This window comes from Balaenoptera ricei, chromosome 20 (assembly GCF_028023285.1).
Source record: "Balaenoptera ricei isolate mBalRic1 chromosome 20, mBalRic1.hap2, whole genome shotgun sequence".
Taxonomy (NCBI): Eukaryota; Metazoa; Chordata; class Mammalia; order Artiodactyla; family Balaenopteridae; genus Balaenoptera; species Balaenoptera ricei.
In genome coordinates, this window is record NC_082658.1 from 16,185,471 (window position 1) to 16,200,677 (window position 15,207).

At 39.7% G+C, this 15,207-nt stretch overlaps 1 protein-coding gene across 1 annotated transcript in view; it reads right to left on the reverse strand.

Moving 5' to 3' along the window:
- Positions 1-15,207, reverse strand: part of EFCAB3 (EF-hand calcium binding domain 3) — a 51,826-nt gene that overhangs the window by 13,946 nt on the left and 22,673 nt on the right. Inside the window, exons 4-7 of the mRNA XM_059908395.1 lie at positions 14,337-14,413; positions 6,482-6,625; positions 4,931-5,002; positions 3,730-3,850 (exon numbers count right to left, since the gene is read on the reverse strand). Of these exons, the coding sequence (XP_059764378.1) occupies positions 3,730-3,850; positions 4,931-5,002; positions 6,482-6,625; positions 14,337-14,413 (414 nt within the window). The remainder of the gene's footprint in view (positions 1-3,729; positions 3,851-4,930; positions 5,003-6,481; positions 6,626-14,336; positions 14,414-15,207) is intronic.

Genomic DNA, 15,207 nt, shown 5'->3' on the forward strand with positions numbered 1-15,207 from the left:
ATGGTGTGTTAGTTTCTGCTCTATAACAAAGTTTCAGCATTTGTTGTTTGTAGATTTTCTGATGATGCCCATCCTAACTGGTGTGAGGTGATACCTCATTGTAGTTTTGATTTGCATTTCTCTAATGATTAGCGATGTTGAGCAGCTTTTCATGTGCTTCTTGGCCATCTGTATGTCTTCTTTGGAAAAATGTCTATTTAGCTCTTCTGCCCATGTTTTCATTGGGTTGTTTGTTTTTTTTAATATTGAGCTGCATGAACTGTTTATATATTTTGGAGATTAATCCTTTGTCCATTGATTCATTTGCAAATATTTTCTCCCATTCTGAGGGTTGTCTTTTCATCTTGTTTGTAGTTTCCTTTGCTGTTCAAAAGCTTTTAAGTTTCATTAGGTCCCATTTGTTCATTTTTGTTCTTATTTCCATTACTCTAGGAGTTGGGTCAAAAAAGATCTTGCTGTGATTTATGTAATACAGTGTTCTGAATATGTTTTCCTCCAAGAGTTTTATAGTGTCTGGTCTTACGCTTAGGTCTTTATTCCATTTTGAGTTTATTTTTGTGTATGGTGTTAGGGAGTGTTCTAATTTCATTCTTTTACATGTAGCTGTCCAGTTTTCCCAGCACCACTTATTGAAGAGACTGTCTTTTCTCCATTGCATATCCTTGCCTCCTTTGTCATAGATTCATTGACCATAGGTGTGTGGGTTTATCTCTGGGCTTTCTATCCTGTTCCATTGATCTATATTTCTGTTTTTGTGCCAGTACCATATCATCTTGATTACTGTAGCTTTGTAGTATAGTCTGAAGTCAGCCAGTCTGATTCCTCCAGCTCCATTTTTTTCCCTCAAGATTGCTTTGGCTATTCGGGGTCTTTTGTGTCTCCATACAAATTTTAAGAGTTTTATTCTAGTTCTGTAAAAAATGCCACTGGTAATTTGACAGGGATTGCATTGAATCTATAGACTGCTTTGGGTAGTATAGTCATTTTCATAATATTGATTCTTCCAATCCAAGAACATGGTATATCTCTCCATCTGTTTGTGTCATCTTTAATTTCTTTCATCAGTGTCTTATAGTTTTCTGAGTACAGGTCTTTTACCTCCTTAGGTAGGTTTATTGCTAGGTATTTTATTCTTTTTGTTGCAATGGTGAATAGGATTGTTTCCTTAATTTCTCTTTCTGATCTTTTGTTGTTAGCGTATAGGAATGCAAGAGATTTCTGTGCATTAATTTTGCATCCTGCAACTTTACCAAAATCATTGATTAGCTCTAGTAGTTTTCTGGTGGCATCTTTAGGATTCTCTATGTATTGTATCATGTCATCTGCAAACAGTGACAGTTTTACTTCTTCTTTCCCAATTTGTATTCCTTTTATTTCTTTTTCTTCTCTGATTGCCATGGCTAGGACTTCCAAAACTATGTTGAATAATAGTGGTGAGAGTGGACATCCTTGTCTTGTTCCTGATCTTAGAGGAAATGCTTTCAGTTTTTCACCATTGAGAATGATGTTTGCTGTGGGTTTGTCATATATGGCCTTTATGATGTTGAGGTAGGTTCCCTCTATGCCCACTTTCTGGAGAGTTTTTATCATAAATGGGTGTTGAAATTTGTCAAAAGATTTTTCTGCATCTATTGAGATGATCATATGATTTTTATTCTTCACTTTGTTAATATGGTGTATCACATTGATTGATTTGCGTATATTGAAGAATCCTTGCATCCCTGGGATAAATCCCACTTGATCGTGGTGTATGATCCTTTTAATGTGTTGCTGGATTCTGTTTTCTAGTATTTTGTTGAGGATTTTTGCATCTATATTCATCAGTGATATTGGTCTGTGATTTTCTTTTTTTGTAGTATCTCTGTCTGGTTTTGGTATCAGGGTGATGGTGGCCTTGTAGAATGAGTTTGGGAGTGTTCCTTCCTCTGCAGTGTTTTGGAAGAGTTTGAGAAGGATGGGTGTTAGCTCTTCTCTAAGTGTTTGATAGAATTCACCTCTGAAGCCATCTAGTCCTGGACTTTTGTTTGTTGGAAGATTTTTTTTTTAATTAATTAATTAATTATTTATTTGGCTGTGTTGGGTCTCTGTTGTTGCATACGGGCCTTCTCTAGTTGCAGCGAGTGGGGGCTACTCTTCGTTGCGATGCGTGGGCTTCTCATTGAGGTGGCTTCTCTCTTTGTGGAGCACAGGCTCTAGGTACGCGGGCTTCAGTAGTTGCAGCTTGTGGGCTCTAGAGCGCAGGCTCAGTAGTTGTGGTGCACGGGCTTAGTTGCTCCACGGCATGTGGGATCTTCCTGGACCAGGGATCGAACCTGTGTCCCCTGCATTGGCAGGAGGATCCTTAACCACTGTGCCACCAGGGAAGTCCCTTCTTTCCATTTATATTTTAAGCTCCTTAAATGCAAATGCCACCTGTTAAATACTTCTGCCTGATCTCCTCAGGAACCAGGTATATGATAAGTAACTACCATAACCATAATAACAATAAAAACACCAACATCTGCTAACATTTCCTGAGCACTTACTGGATATAAGCAGCAATACAAGGAGGTGGAAAAGAGCATGGTTTCTGGAACCAGACAGTTTGTGCTAAAATCTAGGCACCCCTACCCCTTTGGGCAGGTTACTTAACTGACCTGTGCTTTAGCTTTTTTAATCTGTAAAGTGGGGATGATAGGGCATATCAGTAGGTGAGGATTAATAATAAATAATGTGTGTATTCTATACTTATTCTAGTTACTTTCACATAATAATACTAGCTAACATTTATTGAGCTCCTATGATGTGCTGAGCACTTTACCTGCATTATCACATATCCTCACAATTTCCCTATAATTGTGTTATGGGTATTATTATTCTCATTTTATAGATGAGGAAACTGAGGCTGAATGGTTAAGGAATGTGCCAAATTTGTGTACCAACAGCAGGCATTTAATACATGTATTTGACTTGGAATGAAGTGTAGAATGTTGTGCACCCTCTGTTCCACATCTGACCTAGGTGTAGGATAGTGTAAAGAGATTACCTGTTGAGGAGCAGAAAGATATTTTACATTGTTGGTGGCATTCTGTATTTTTAAGTCTCTCTAAGTGGGATAGTAGAATGCTTTGAGAGAGTAAGAGTTGAAAAGACTGATAACAGAAACATTTAATTTTTGTAATACAATGATAGACATAGATTGAGGAAATGTATCTTTAGTGATATTTGCTGGAATAAACACATTTGGGTGTGAGAATGTTTCCTTATCCTCTATTCTCAAGTCTAATTCTGGCTCTGCTCCAGTCCAAAGACTACTTTGGGAAGTATGAAATTGCTGTACCTCATCCCAAAGGACCTTTTGACAGCCCCTGGTAGATCCAGTGTGAATGGGAGTATCTTGTATTCAAACTAGATTTCCAAGCTCACCCAAAATCATTCCTGGAAAAGTCTCGTTCCTCTGGGATTCTCTAGCCTAGGGTAGGAGAAGCTGAACTTTTTTGGCTGTCTTAGGCTTTCATGGGGCACTGAGATCGTCTGAATCAACCTTGCAATTTCAGAACTAGGCAGTGCAGTGAGGATGAACGAATACGGTCTCATGTTGTGGCACATGACTATTTATTTGCCTATACACCTTCTCCTTTGTTTTGGAGCAGATCCATGGAGTAGGATGTTAGGGAGAGGTGGCTGCCTTGTTAATATCCTCATAAATGCTGCCGAGAAGGTCGTTTTTGTTCTTTCTTTGCCACCTACCTTACTATTTCCATTATAGCCTTTCTGGGTAAGGCTGAAGTCTCTACAAGCTTTGATAGGATTTCAAACAATAGGATCCCTGGGTTGCCAGCTAAATCTAAACAGTTCTCCGTTTCTGGAACTGTGGAGGGAAAAAAAAATTCAAAATGCCTTCTGAAAAAAACTCTATCATAAAAAGGATTAAAGTGACAGTTGTATTACTGTATATACAATATTAATACCAAGTCAAGAACAGAGAATTATAGAAAAACATCCGAAGTCTGTTCTATTTGGTAAAAAGGTCATTTTGATTACTGAACAGACAAAATAATCATGGAATTTTAAATGAAATACTTTTAGTTCAGTGACTTCTAAGTAAATACAGTAATACATTTAACATAAACATGAATTATGTGTTAAGGACTATTGTTCTGTTCTTCTATGTAAAGGAATTGTTGATTAACATACTTCTGGTGTGCAGGCAAACCCTTGTTACTATAGTGATACTTGAAACAGTAACTTCTGTTTATACTAAAACAGTTCATAGCTTATGAAAGGATGTATTTTTCAAAACTGTATACAATATTTGGAATTTGGAATGCATTCATCCTAGAAGACAAGATATGAATAGGGTTAGATTTTCCAAGGCAGCTTGTTAAATTCATAAACAAACTGTTAGAGGACTAACAGCAATAATTTGAGTACCTCCACTTCATTATACCCTTGTGTGAGAACATGCTCTCGAACCTCCAGCAGACTGTCCAGCCCTCACACCGAGGAAAGAGGCTTCACCAGGGTGAGGAAGATATTTTTCAGGAAGAGTGAATTATCTATACCCAAATCTGCCTGAGAGAGAGAGAGCATTTTTCTTTTTCTAAAAAGATATTTTTTCTTCTGTAGGAGGAGTACCTCCCAAAGTAGCACAGGTACTGGTAAAGAATTAAAGTACTATAAAAGGTGACCAAAATTTTCTATACCACTGCCTGAGTGTTCTCATTGGAGTCCAAAAAGCAGTATCTTCTGCAGAAGGACTTGATGCATTTAAGTTAAAATTCTAAAACTGTATCAATTTCCCTAGCAAATTTTGTTTTAGAGAAGCAGTACAAAAGTAAATCACATCCCAGACTACACCTTCCTGATTGGAGACCTAAATGAATAATCTTTACAGTGCCATGAATTGCAACTAACCATCTGCTATCTATTAAGCAATATCTCTACTCACCCACAGCCTTAAGGAAGCGGTTGTTATCTGTTAGCACCTTTATAAAGTCTGAGAAATTCACCTTCCCATCTCCTGCAACAGAAATCTAAAGCTCAGAACAAGGATATATTTACCTTCCCACTTCACTCCCACCTCTATATTTCTATTATTAGAATATGCCAGAGTTTTACCCTGTTTCCTCTAAAATTAAAGGATAGCGAGTGCTATTAGAGTGTTTATGTTTCAATGAAAGAATAAAAATTTGGGTAGAGTTCGTGGAAACAAGTGACACTTTAATTAAATGGTGACTGACACACATGGGATGCTGCTGATTGAATGGGGCACTGGCAGGTGGGTGAGGAGAAGTGAGATGAGGTACTGTGCTGAATATATATTCCACACAACATACCAGCTTGGGCTACTAGTCACTAAATCAGTATATTCAAAGAACACATTACCTATATGCTTTAAAAATATCAATAAAAATGCTGTGGCATTTAAGAGTCAATATAGGTGGGCTCTAATGATGGAAGGAAGATTTGTACTAAAATGATTCAAACAGAAACAAAGGGCTTGGATTTCCTTGGCAATGTAGGCAGATAGGGTAGGGGGTCCCAGAGGAAGAAAACTAGGCATAACTTTCTTGACATAAGAGAAGCCATTTTAGGCCTAAGCCATTTTGTCATCTAAGCCTGGCCATAGTGCTTGTCCTTGCAGAAGAATACGCCTCATAGTTAATGATTTTAAAGGAACAAAGAATGTAAGAACAAACTGGTATTACCAGGCCAGGAAAATAACTTAACCATATTGGAAATAATATATCAGTTGTAAAGACTCCCAGTTCTGTTTTGAAGTTGAGATTAGCCTGAAGCACATTCTTGAGCTGTTTTGCAGGATCCAAACCGCCTTGAGCACTCAACCTTTACCAGAATACCTAGAGCCTAAGGAATGATGCTGCTGACCTTTGCTGACCCTCATAACCTCAATCAACTAGAGCCTGGATCTGTCGACCTTTGCCCCAATTCTATGCTTAATTCTCCTCTGCTCCAGCCCCTTCATGAATATGCATGTACCCTTGGCTTAAAACCTTCCCATTTTTGCTGTTTGGGGAGACACTGCTTTGGGAAAGATCCCCAGCGTTCTCCTTACTTGTTGCAAGTAATAAATCCTTCCTTCTGCTCTTTGGCTTGGTTGTGTCTTTTCGCTCAACACCCACCAAGAGGCGAAGCCAGTTTTTGGGTAACAGTAACAGGTTATTTTTGAAATTGTCAATGCCTTTGTATCTGTTATTTCAAGGCACCCTCCAAAATGTACATTAGGACAAGTAATCTGAATTTGATATTAAATATGACAGTCACTTTTCGTTTCCACACAGGCTTTTTCAAAGACTAGCCCATTTTGTAGCATTAATTTGATTTCATAACTTGTACACCGATAACTTTAAAGAGAAACACATATATGTGCTTTTGGCAAATGAATGAGGTTTACTTCTCATGTTTATGTAGTCTGAGAAAAAATATATATTTATAAAAATTTTTTATGAAAAAAATAATGACAAGTCAAAGTACTCACGATCAATATCAGCACATCTTAGTTCATTATAGACATCATGCTTGGTTAGATTCATTCCCAACTTAGCTAAAGTGCACATCATTCCATGTAAATCAATACAGCCAGTTTTATCCTTGTTAAAGAAGTTGTAGGCATCTTGGAAGGCTGGGGAAATGGAATTAGGTTAGGACAGTTATTTAAGAATAAATACATATTCTTATGGAACTAGAACAGATATTACCATTGATTGGAGGTCATGTTCTGAAAAACTATTTAGAGAAATTTGAGTATTTAGTAGACATTTCTTATAAAGGACAGTGTCCTTCCATGAGATTTGAACTAGAATAAACTAATTGGTGGAAAAGCAAATATGTAGGCAAAATGGCTCTTGAAGGATGTTCATACCCTAATTCCTGGAACCTGTGAATGTATTACTTTACATGACAAAGGGGATTTTGCAGATGTAATTAAGGTAGATTACCCTGGATTATCTGAATGAGTCCCTTATGAAGCAAGAGAGATGTGGCAGATGAAGTGAGAGATTCAAAGCAGGAGAAGGACTTGACTCATTGTTGCTGGTTTGAAGATGGAGAGGGCATGTGATGTGGAATGCAGGCAGCCTTAAAGGTCTGAGAGAGGCTCCCGGCTGACAGCCAGCAAGGAAGTGGGACCTCAGCCCTATACTACAAGGAACTGCATTCTGCCAAAAATTTGAACAAGCTCAGAAGCAGATTCTCCTCCAGAGCCTCCAGATAAAAGGCCAAGCTGGTCAACACCTTCATTTCAGCCTTGTAAGACCCAGAGACGAGGGACCAGGTGAGCCCACCTGACTTCTGACTATCCATCTGTGAGGTCTGAATGTTTTGTACAGACTCAAAGTTTTTTGTTTTGTTTTGTTTTAAATTTTATTATTTATTTATTTATTTATTTAATTTTTGGCTGTGTTGGGTCTTCGTTTCTGTGCGAGGGCTTTCTCTGGTTGAGGCAAGTGGGGGCCACTCTTCATCGCGGTGCGCGGGCCTCTCACTATCGCGGCCTTTCTTGTTGCAGAGCACAGGCTCCAGACGCACAGGCTCAGTAGTTGTGGCTCACGGGCCTAGTTGCTCTGCGGCATGTGGGATCCTCCCAGACCAGGGCTCAAACCCGTGTCCCCTGCATTGGCAGGCAGATTCTCAACCACTGCACCACCAGGGAAGCCCTCAAAGTTTTTTTAAAGAAATACTCAAGGCATTAACTGGAGCCAAAGTTAGACATGTATTTTCTAAAATTAGTAAATGAAGAGGTGAATCCAGAACAAGGTATTCTCCCAAATGGTACCAGTATAAAACATTTCGTATCACATTCAAATTTTAGCATCTCTGTGTATAAGAATGATTAATTCTATAGAAATAAGATACCTGCCTTATATTTGTGTGAAAAGTTAACATCCTTCTCCCTTGATATAAGGCTGTCTTCTCTAGGGCTGGAACTATCTCTGACGTGTTTCTTTTTTTCTCCCAGTATTTCTGGCTATGTAGTAGGCATTCATGCAGCTTAATCAACAAATTTTTATTGCACGCCTTGTATGTGCCAGGTGCTGCTGTAAGTGCCTAGGATACATTAGTGCACTAAACAGACAAAAATTCTGCCCTTATATAAATGTAATAAATAGGTAAGACAGAGAGCATGTTAGAAGGTTAGAAGGTGGTAAGTGCTATGGAAAAAGAGAAAAAGTAATACAGGGTTGGGGGGGGTTGGGATTTCTAGGAATTGAAGGATAGGTTGCTTGTATTAAAATGTAAGATTTGAGCAAAAACTTGAAAGGTGAGAGAGTGGATATCTGGAAGAAGAGAGGACTAGGCAGAGGGAAGAGCTAGAGCACAAAGGCCGTAAGGGGAATGGGCCCGGCATACTCCAGGAACAGCAAGGATGCTAGCGTGGCTGGAGCAGAGTGAGCAAGAGGAAAGGAGTAGGAGAGGTCAGAGAGGTAATATGTGCGTGGTTATGTTTTAAATTTTATTTTAAATTTTATTTCAGATTGGTTTTAGATGTAGTTGCAAAGATAGAACAGAGAGTTCCCTCACCCAGTTTCCCATAACATTAACATTTTACATTACTAAGGTACATTTGTCACATCAAAGAAGCCAACATTGGTGTAGTACTATTAACTAAACGGCAGACATTATTCGGATTTTACTGTATTCCCTACACCCTTTTTCTGTCCAAGATCCCATCCAGGACACCATATTACAATTAGTCATCATGTTTTTTTAACCTCTTCTGTATAACAGTTTATCTGACTTTCCTTTTTTTCTGATACCCTTACTAGTTTTTGTTTGTTTTTTGGGGGTTTTTTGGCTGCGTTGGGTCTTCGTTGCTGCGCGCGTGCTTTCTCTAGTTGCAGCGAACAGGGCCTACTCTTCCTTGAGGTGTGCGGGCTTCTCATTGTGGTGGCTTCTCTTGTTGCGGAGCACGGGCTCTAGGCGCGTGGGCTTCAGTAGTAGTGGTGCGCGGGCTCAGTAGTTATGGCTTGCGGGCTTAGTTGCTCCATGGCATGTGGGATCTTTCCAGACCAGGGATCTAACCTGTGTTCCCTGCATTGGCAGGAGGATGCTTAGCCACTGCGCCACCAGGGAAGTCCCGCCCTTGTCAGTTTTGAGGAGTGTTGTTCAGGTACTTTGTAGAAGTCCTTCAATTTGGGTTTTTCTGATGTTCTTCTCATGGTTAGCCTGAGATTATGGGTTTTGGGGAGGAAGACCACAGAACTGAAGTGGTGTTATCATCATTATATTAAGGCTATCAACATGACTTATCACTGGTGATGGCAACCTTGATTAACTGGCTGAGGTAGTGTTTGTCAGATTTTTCCACTGTGAACTTCCTTCCTTCCTTTTTCATATTCTACTCTTTGGAAGCAAGTTGCTAAGGGTAGTCCAGACTCAAGGGACAGAGGGCTCAGGGGAATGGGGAATTAAGCTCTACCTCCTGAAAGAGGTAATATCTACATACATTATTTGGAATTCTCTTGTAAGAGAGATTTGTCTCTTCTTCTTTTAAAAAATTCAATCATGGGACTTCCCTGGTGGCGCAGTGGTTAAGAATCCGCCTGCCAATGCAGGGCACACGGGTTCGAGCCCTGGTCCAGGAAGATCCCACATGCCATGGAGCAGCTAAGCCCGTGCTCCACAATTACTGAGCCTACGTGCCACAACTACTGAAGCCCGTGCGCCTAGAGCCCAAGCTCCACAACAAGAGAAGCCACCGCAATGAAAAGCCCGTGCACCGCAACAAATAGTAGCCCCTGCTTGATACAATTGGAGAAAGCCCGCATGCAGCAACGAAGACCCAACACAGCCAAAAAAAAAAAAAAAATTTAATCATTTATTTCTATCACTAGGGACTTATCGATATTTATTTTATACTTTGAGTTATAATCCAATACTATTCTATTTATTTTTGTTGTTCAAATTATTCCAGCTTTGGCTGTTGTGAGCTCTTTCAGGTTCATTTCTGTATGTCTTTGACATGCTCTTGTCCTTTTGTATTTTGAGCATCTCCTTACTTTCTGGCACTGCAAAATATTCCAGGTTCATTTTGTATATTCTCTGCCAAAGCCCTAGAATCAGCCATTTATCCAAGGAACTCTGATTCTTTGATAGGAGACTGACATTGGAAGTCAAGATCTGGGGGTGTCAGTGCTTTTAAGTCCTCTCAGCAAACAGAGCTAGGAAATATATGCACATATACTAACCCATGTATACACACATATCATATTATTTCTTGATCTACCATCTGCATCCATATTAAGTTAAACATGAGTTCACACTGATGTCTCACTCTAATCCAGTTCCACTGCTTCACTTTAGCCTTCTCCCCTTGTTTATCTGAAACTTCCTACTCCAACAGAGAGAAACCTGGCTCCCACCATCCACCATTGAGTCACTTATTTATTCAATCGTCGTATACATGTACAACAGTTTCAGAATTGTTAATCTATACCCCTATGAGAAACAACTTTACTAATTAGAGTATATTGTGTGTTGTTTATGTATAGCTCCTTTTGTGTTCAGTCTTACAGTTTCTAGTCAAAATGTCGTTTTCAGAGTTACATAGGTCAGCGCCTCCCTCTCCCCGACCTGACATATTTTAACAGGATCACTGTGGCTATTGTTAGAACAGACTTTTGTAAGGATTTGGGTAGAAGCAGGGAGACTAGCCTCAGGTAGGAGGCTATCGTGGGTGAGCAATAACAGTGCTTTAGACCAGGGTTGTAGCAGTAGAGGTCGTATAAATCTCGATATATTTTAAAGGTAGAGCCAATGAGATTTCCTGATGGATTTATTTTATTTATTTATTTTTTAAAATACACATTTCTTCATTTATCTATTTATTTATTTATTTTTATTTTTGGCTGCATTGGGTCTTTGTTGCTGCACGCAGGCTTTCTCTAGTTGCTGCGAGAGGGGGCTACTCTTCGTTGTGGTGGGCGGGCTTCTCATTCTGGTGGCTTCTCTTGCTGTGGAGCACGGGCTCTAGGCATGTGGGCTTCAGTAATTGTGGCACGCGGGCTCAGTAGTTGTGGCTTGCAGGCTCTAGAGCGCAGTCTCAGTAGTTGTGGCGCACGGGCTTAGTTGCTCCACAGCATGTGGGATCTTCCCTGACCACGGCTCGAACCTGTGTCCCCTGAGTTGGCAGGCGGATTGTTAACCACTGTGCCACCAGAGAAGTCCCTCCTGATGGATTTAGAGGTAGGGTGAGAACGAAGAGTCAAGGATGACTCCAGAGTTTTTCCAGAACAAGTGGAAGGATGAAATACCATTATCTGAGATGGGGAAAGCTATGGGTAGGTCAAATTTTAGAAGAGGCTGAGGGGAGGAGAGGATGGGGAGTTACTGGTTAATGGGTCTGGAGGTTCAGTTTGGGATGATGAAAAAGTTCTGGAGGTGGATGGTAGTGATGGTTAGAGGACAATGTGAACATATTTAATGCCACTGATCTGTGTGAACTCTTAAAAATGGTTAAAATTGTAATTTTTATGTTATGTATACTTTACTACAATAAAAAAAAAAGAGTAAGAGGAACATATTAGGAGTTCAGTTTTTTTTTTTTTGGCCACGCCATGTGGCTTGCAGAATCTTAGTTCCCTGAACCTGGGCCCCTGGCAGCAGCAGCGTGGAGTCCTAACCACTGGACTGCCAGGGAATTTCCCAGGAGTTCAGTTTTTGACATGTTGAGTTTGAGGTGTCTATTAGACATACAATTGGAGATGTCAGGTAGGCAGTTAGATATGAGTCTGGAGCTGGGGAGAGAGACCTGGCTGGACATATACATTTGGGAATTGTTGGCATATAGGTATTTAAAGCCTAAGACTAGATGAGATCACCACATGTGTGAGTGGGATGAAGAAGAGAAGAGGATCAAGGACTGAGCTCTGGGGTGGTCTAACATTAAGAGGAATCAGGAGAAAGGGAGAAACTAGCAAAAGAGACTGAGGAGTGACCAGTGAGGTAGGAAGAAAACAAGAATGTGTAAATATCTAGGAATGGGAAAAATAGTTTTGGAGACAATGAGTATAGACACCTCTTTCGGGGAATTTTTCTGCAAAGAGGAGCAAAGAAATTGTGTAGTAGCTGGAGGAGGAAATGAGGTCACAGTATATTTCTTAGGGGAAATAATAGTAAATTTGTATGATAATAGGAATGATATAATAGAGAGTGAAAAAAATTGGTGTTGAAGCGGGGGACACAGTTTCTTTGGTCATATCTTTGAATTTGAGAGAGGAGATGTGATCTAGTCCACAATGGAAGGATTACTTTAGATAAAAGTATAAAGTTCATTTGTGGAAGAGGGAGGAGGGCAGAGTTTGTGGGTACAGATGCTGGTGGGGGTAGATATGGAAGTGGGAGTCTGTGGAAGTTCTATTCTGATTGCAGAATCAGAATTCTCTGATTATAAAGGGGTAGGAAGCAAGGGTATCAACTGAGAGTGAGGATGGTAGCAGATGCTGGGGATTTGGAGGTGTTCAATAAATATTTGTAAAATGAACAAATTAACCTCTCATAGTGCTTAATCCTCATGACAACCATATTTTCTAGTTTCTGTATTTGATGCTTTGATATCTGGGGCCTTGCTGATCCTGGAGGGCCTGCCCCTCCCATAACTAGCCAGTTCCTAGAGATAGTAAAAGACTTGCCTGTGAGCATGTTCTTCATATACAAACCAACCAATCCAGAGACCATATCCCCAGTCACCAACTATCTTAGGCTCTTAAACTCTGGGCTACTGTTCCTCTGTCCTAATCACTGCAGGGCCAGGTATCAGACAACTAGGGACAGCCCTGAAACCCACAGCTCACTGAAATAATTTAACTAGCCAATCCTAAACCTGCTTATCCTGCCTTGTCTATTCCTTCCTGCAGAAACCAAACTAAGGCTCTTGCCCACTTCCCTCTGCCCTTTGCCTTTTGACTGACTCTGGTGCTTCCCTGTTTGCCTCTTCATGGTGTGCTGTGTCTCTTATTTTTAGGGATCTCTGAGAATAAAATACTTCTTCCAGGACAGTTGTTTCTATGTCTGTATGTATAACAATACCTGATTAAAACAAATAGTGGGTACCCTTAAAGCACTAATGTATATTAATGTACTTCAGAAACCTTGAAGTTTTATAAAGCCATAAATTGTTATTATCAAGGCATTTAGTTCAGTTTTACAGTGAAAAATGAAGTGCTGATCCTGACAATCTTTTGTGGTTCCCAAACCAGCTTTCCCAGCAATAAAGGTGTTTTTTTGATTCCTGTCTCTTGGAGGAATTTCTTAGTTGGTTCCAGACTTGGAGGGGTGAAGCATTAACCTTCTCAGAACCCAAACACAGCCATGCTTGATTTTTTTTTTTAGTTTTTCTAGTGTGTCATGTTTTCCCTTTTCTCTGGGCCTTTGCAGATTCCACTCTTTCTACCCAGAACACTCCCTTCTGTGCTCTTTGTCTGATTTACTCATTATTTAGCCTTCTCTGGGACTTCCCTCCTATCCTTACTGAGACTAAGTTAGGACACTTTCTTTTATGCTCCTTTATCTCTATACTTTCCCTATCATAACTTGTGTCATGTTGTAATTTAAATGGTTCAATCAACAAATTCATGGTTTAACTGTCTTCCCTGTAAGACTTCCTATTAGGGCAGGGAACATGTCTGACCTGTGTTTTGCCTAGTACACTGTTGGCTTTAAGTAAGTATTTGTTGTTTGGATGAATGAACTGTAGCGAGGGTAGCTCATTTTATCATTATAATTTTTTTCTATGAGAAATCCTGGGACTTTAGTTGTGTTGATACTGCTTTGTTACTTAATTTCTATTTGACCTTGTATTTTTTCTTCTCCACACCACAAGTTCTCCTTTGAATAAAAATATTTGGCCAGGACTGTCTAAATTCTTGAAGATGTCTATTTGAAAGTAATCCCCCAGGACTTCCCTGGTGGTCCAGTGGGTAAGACTCCACGCTCCCAATGCAGGGGGCCCAGGTTCGATCCCTGGTCGGAGAACTAGTTCCCGCATGCATGTGGCAACTAAGGGTCCTCATGCTGCAACTAAGAAGTCTGCATGCCACAACTAAAGATCCCACATGCTGCAACTAAAGATCCCGCCTGCCGCAATGAAGATCCCACGTGCCGCAACTAAGACTTGGCACAGCCAATAAATAAATAAATAAATATTAAAAAAACTAATCCACCTTCCTTCCCACAAATTAGACATTGTTATCATAAAATATAGATTTTTTTTGCTTTTAAATAACAGAGTTCTGTAGACAACCCTTGAAATCCCAGATCTCCCTTAGAGAAAAAAAATGATCAGATATATTAAGGGGCTTTTGTTTATGCTTTCATTTTGGGATGGGTCTCATTACCTCGCATTTGTGAAGGGCTCAACTTCCTTTCTTTGTGCTGTAATTGGCTTGGCAGTGGTCCTGGTAAATCTTTATCCCTGAGAAAAGAGATACTTATTGAAACCAGTAAATATTAGTTCCCTTCATCAGTTTCTGCTGACTGGAGTGACTGTAAGCATCAAAATACATCCAGAGTCACACCACCTAAGGGCCCTGTTACTGTCAATTGCCAATAGCTACAGGATGGACAGTGATGTTGGCCACAGAGGTCCACCTCTCCCCTATACTTGCCCATCAACCTTACCCCGTTAAAAAATCTGATTTCTCCTATGTTACAAAAGAGGAAACTGAGGCTCAGAGGGATTAAATAACTTTTCCTGAGTCACACAGCTAATAACTGGAAGCCCTGGGATTCAAATCCAGGTTTATTTGTTGCCAAAGTTGAAGATAATAAGCCTCACACTATTCCTATTGTTAGAAATATAAGTTGTTTCAAATTTTTAACTAGTTTAAATAATCTTATGGTGAATATACTTATAGTGAAATTTTGTATTCACATTTATTTTACAACTTTGCCAAATCGTATTTTTACCTGCATATGAGAGAGAGAGAGAGCGGTAGATCGATCTCTTTCTCTCTCTCTCCCTCTCTCTCTCTCTCTGTCTCGATGTCTCTATATCAACCATATCTATCTATCTCTCATCAAGAGAGAAAAGTTCTGGAAAGTTTGGAACCCTAGGTGACCTTTTATTTCCTCAGGAAAGTAAAATCTGGAAAAAGAGGAAAATATTAATACTTTGGGGATATTTTGTATATATCTGCAGCAATTTTTTAGTTTAGGAACATAAAAATGTATTATGCAAAACTGGGTTTACTTATAATATGGTAATTT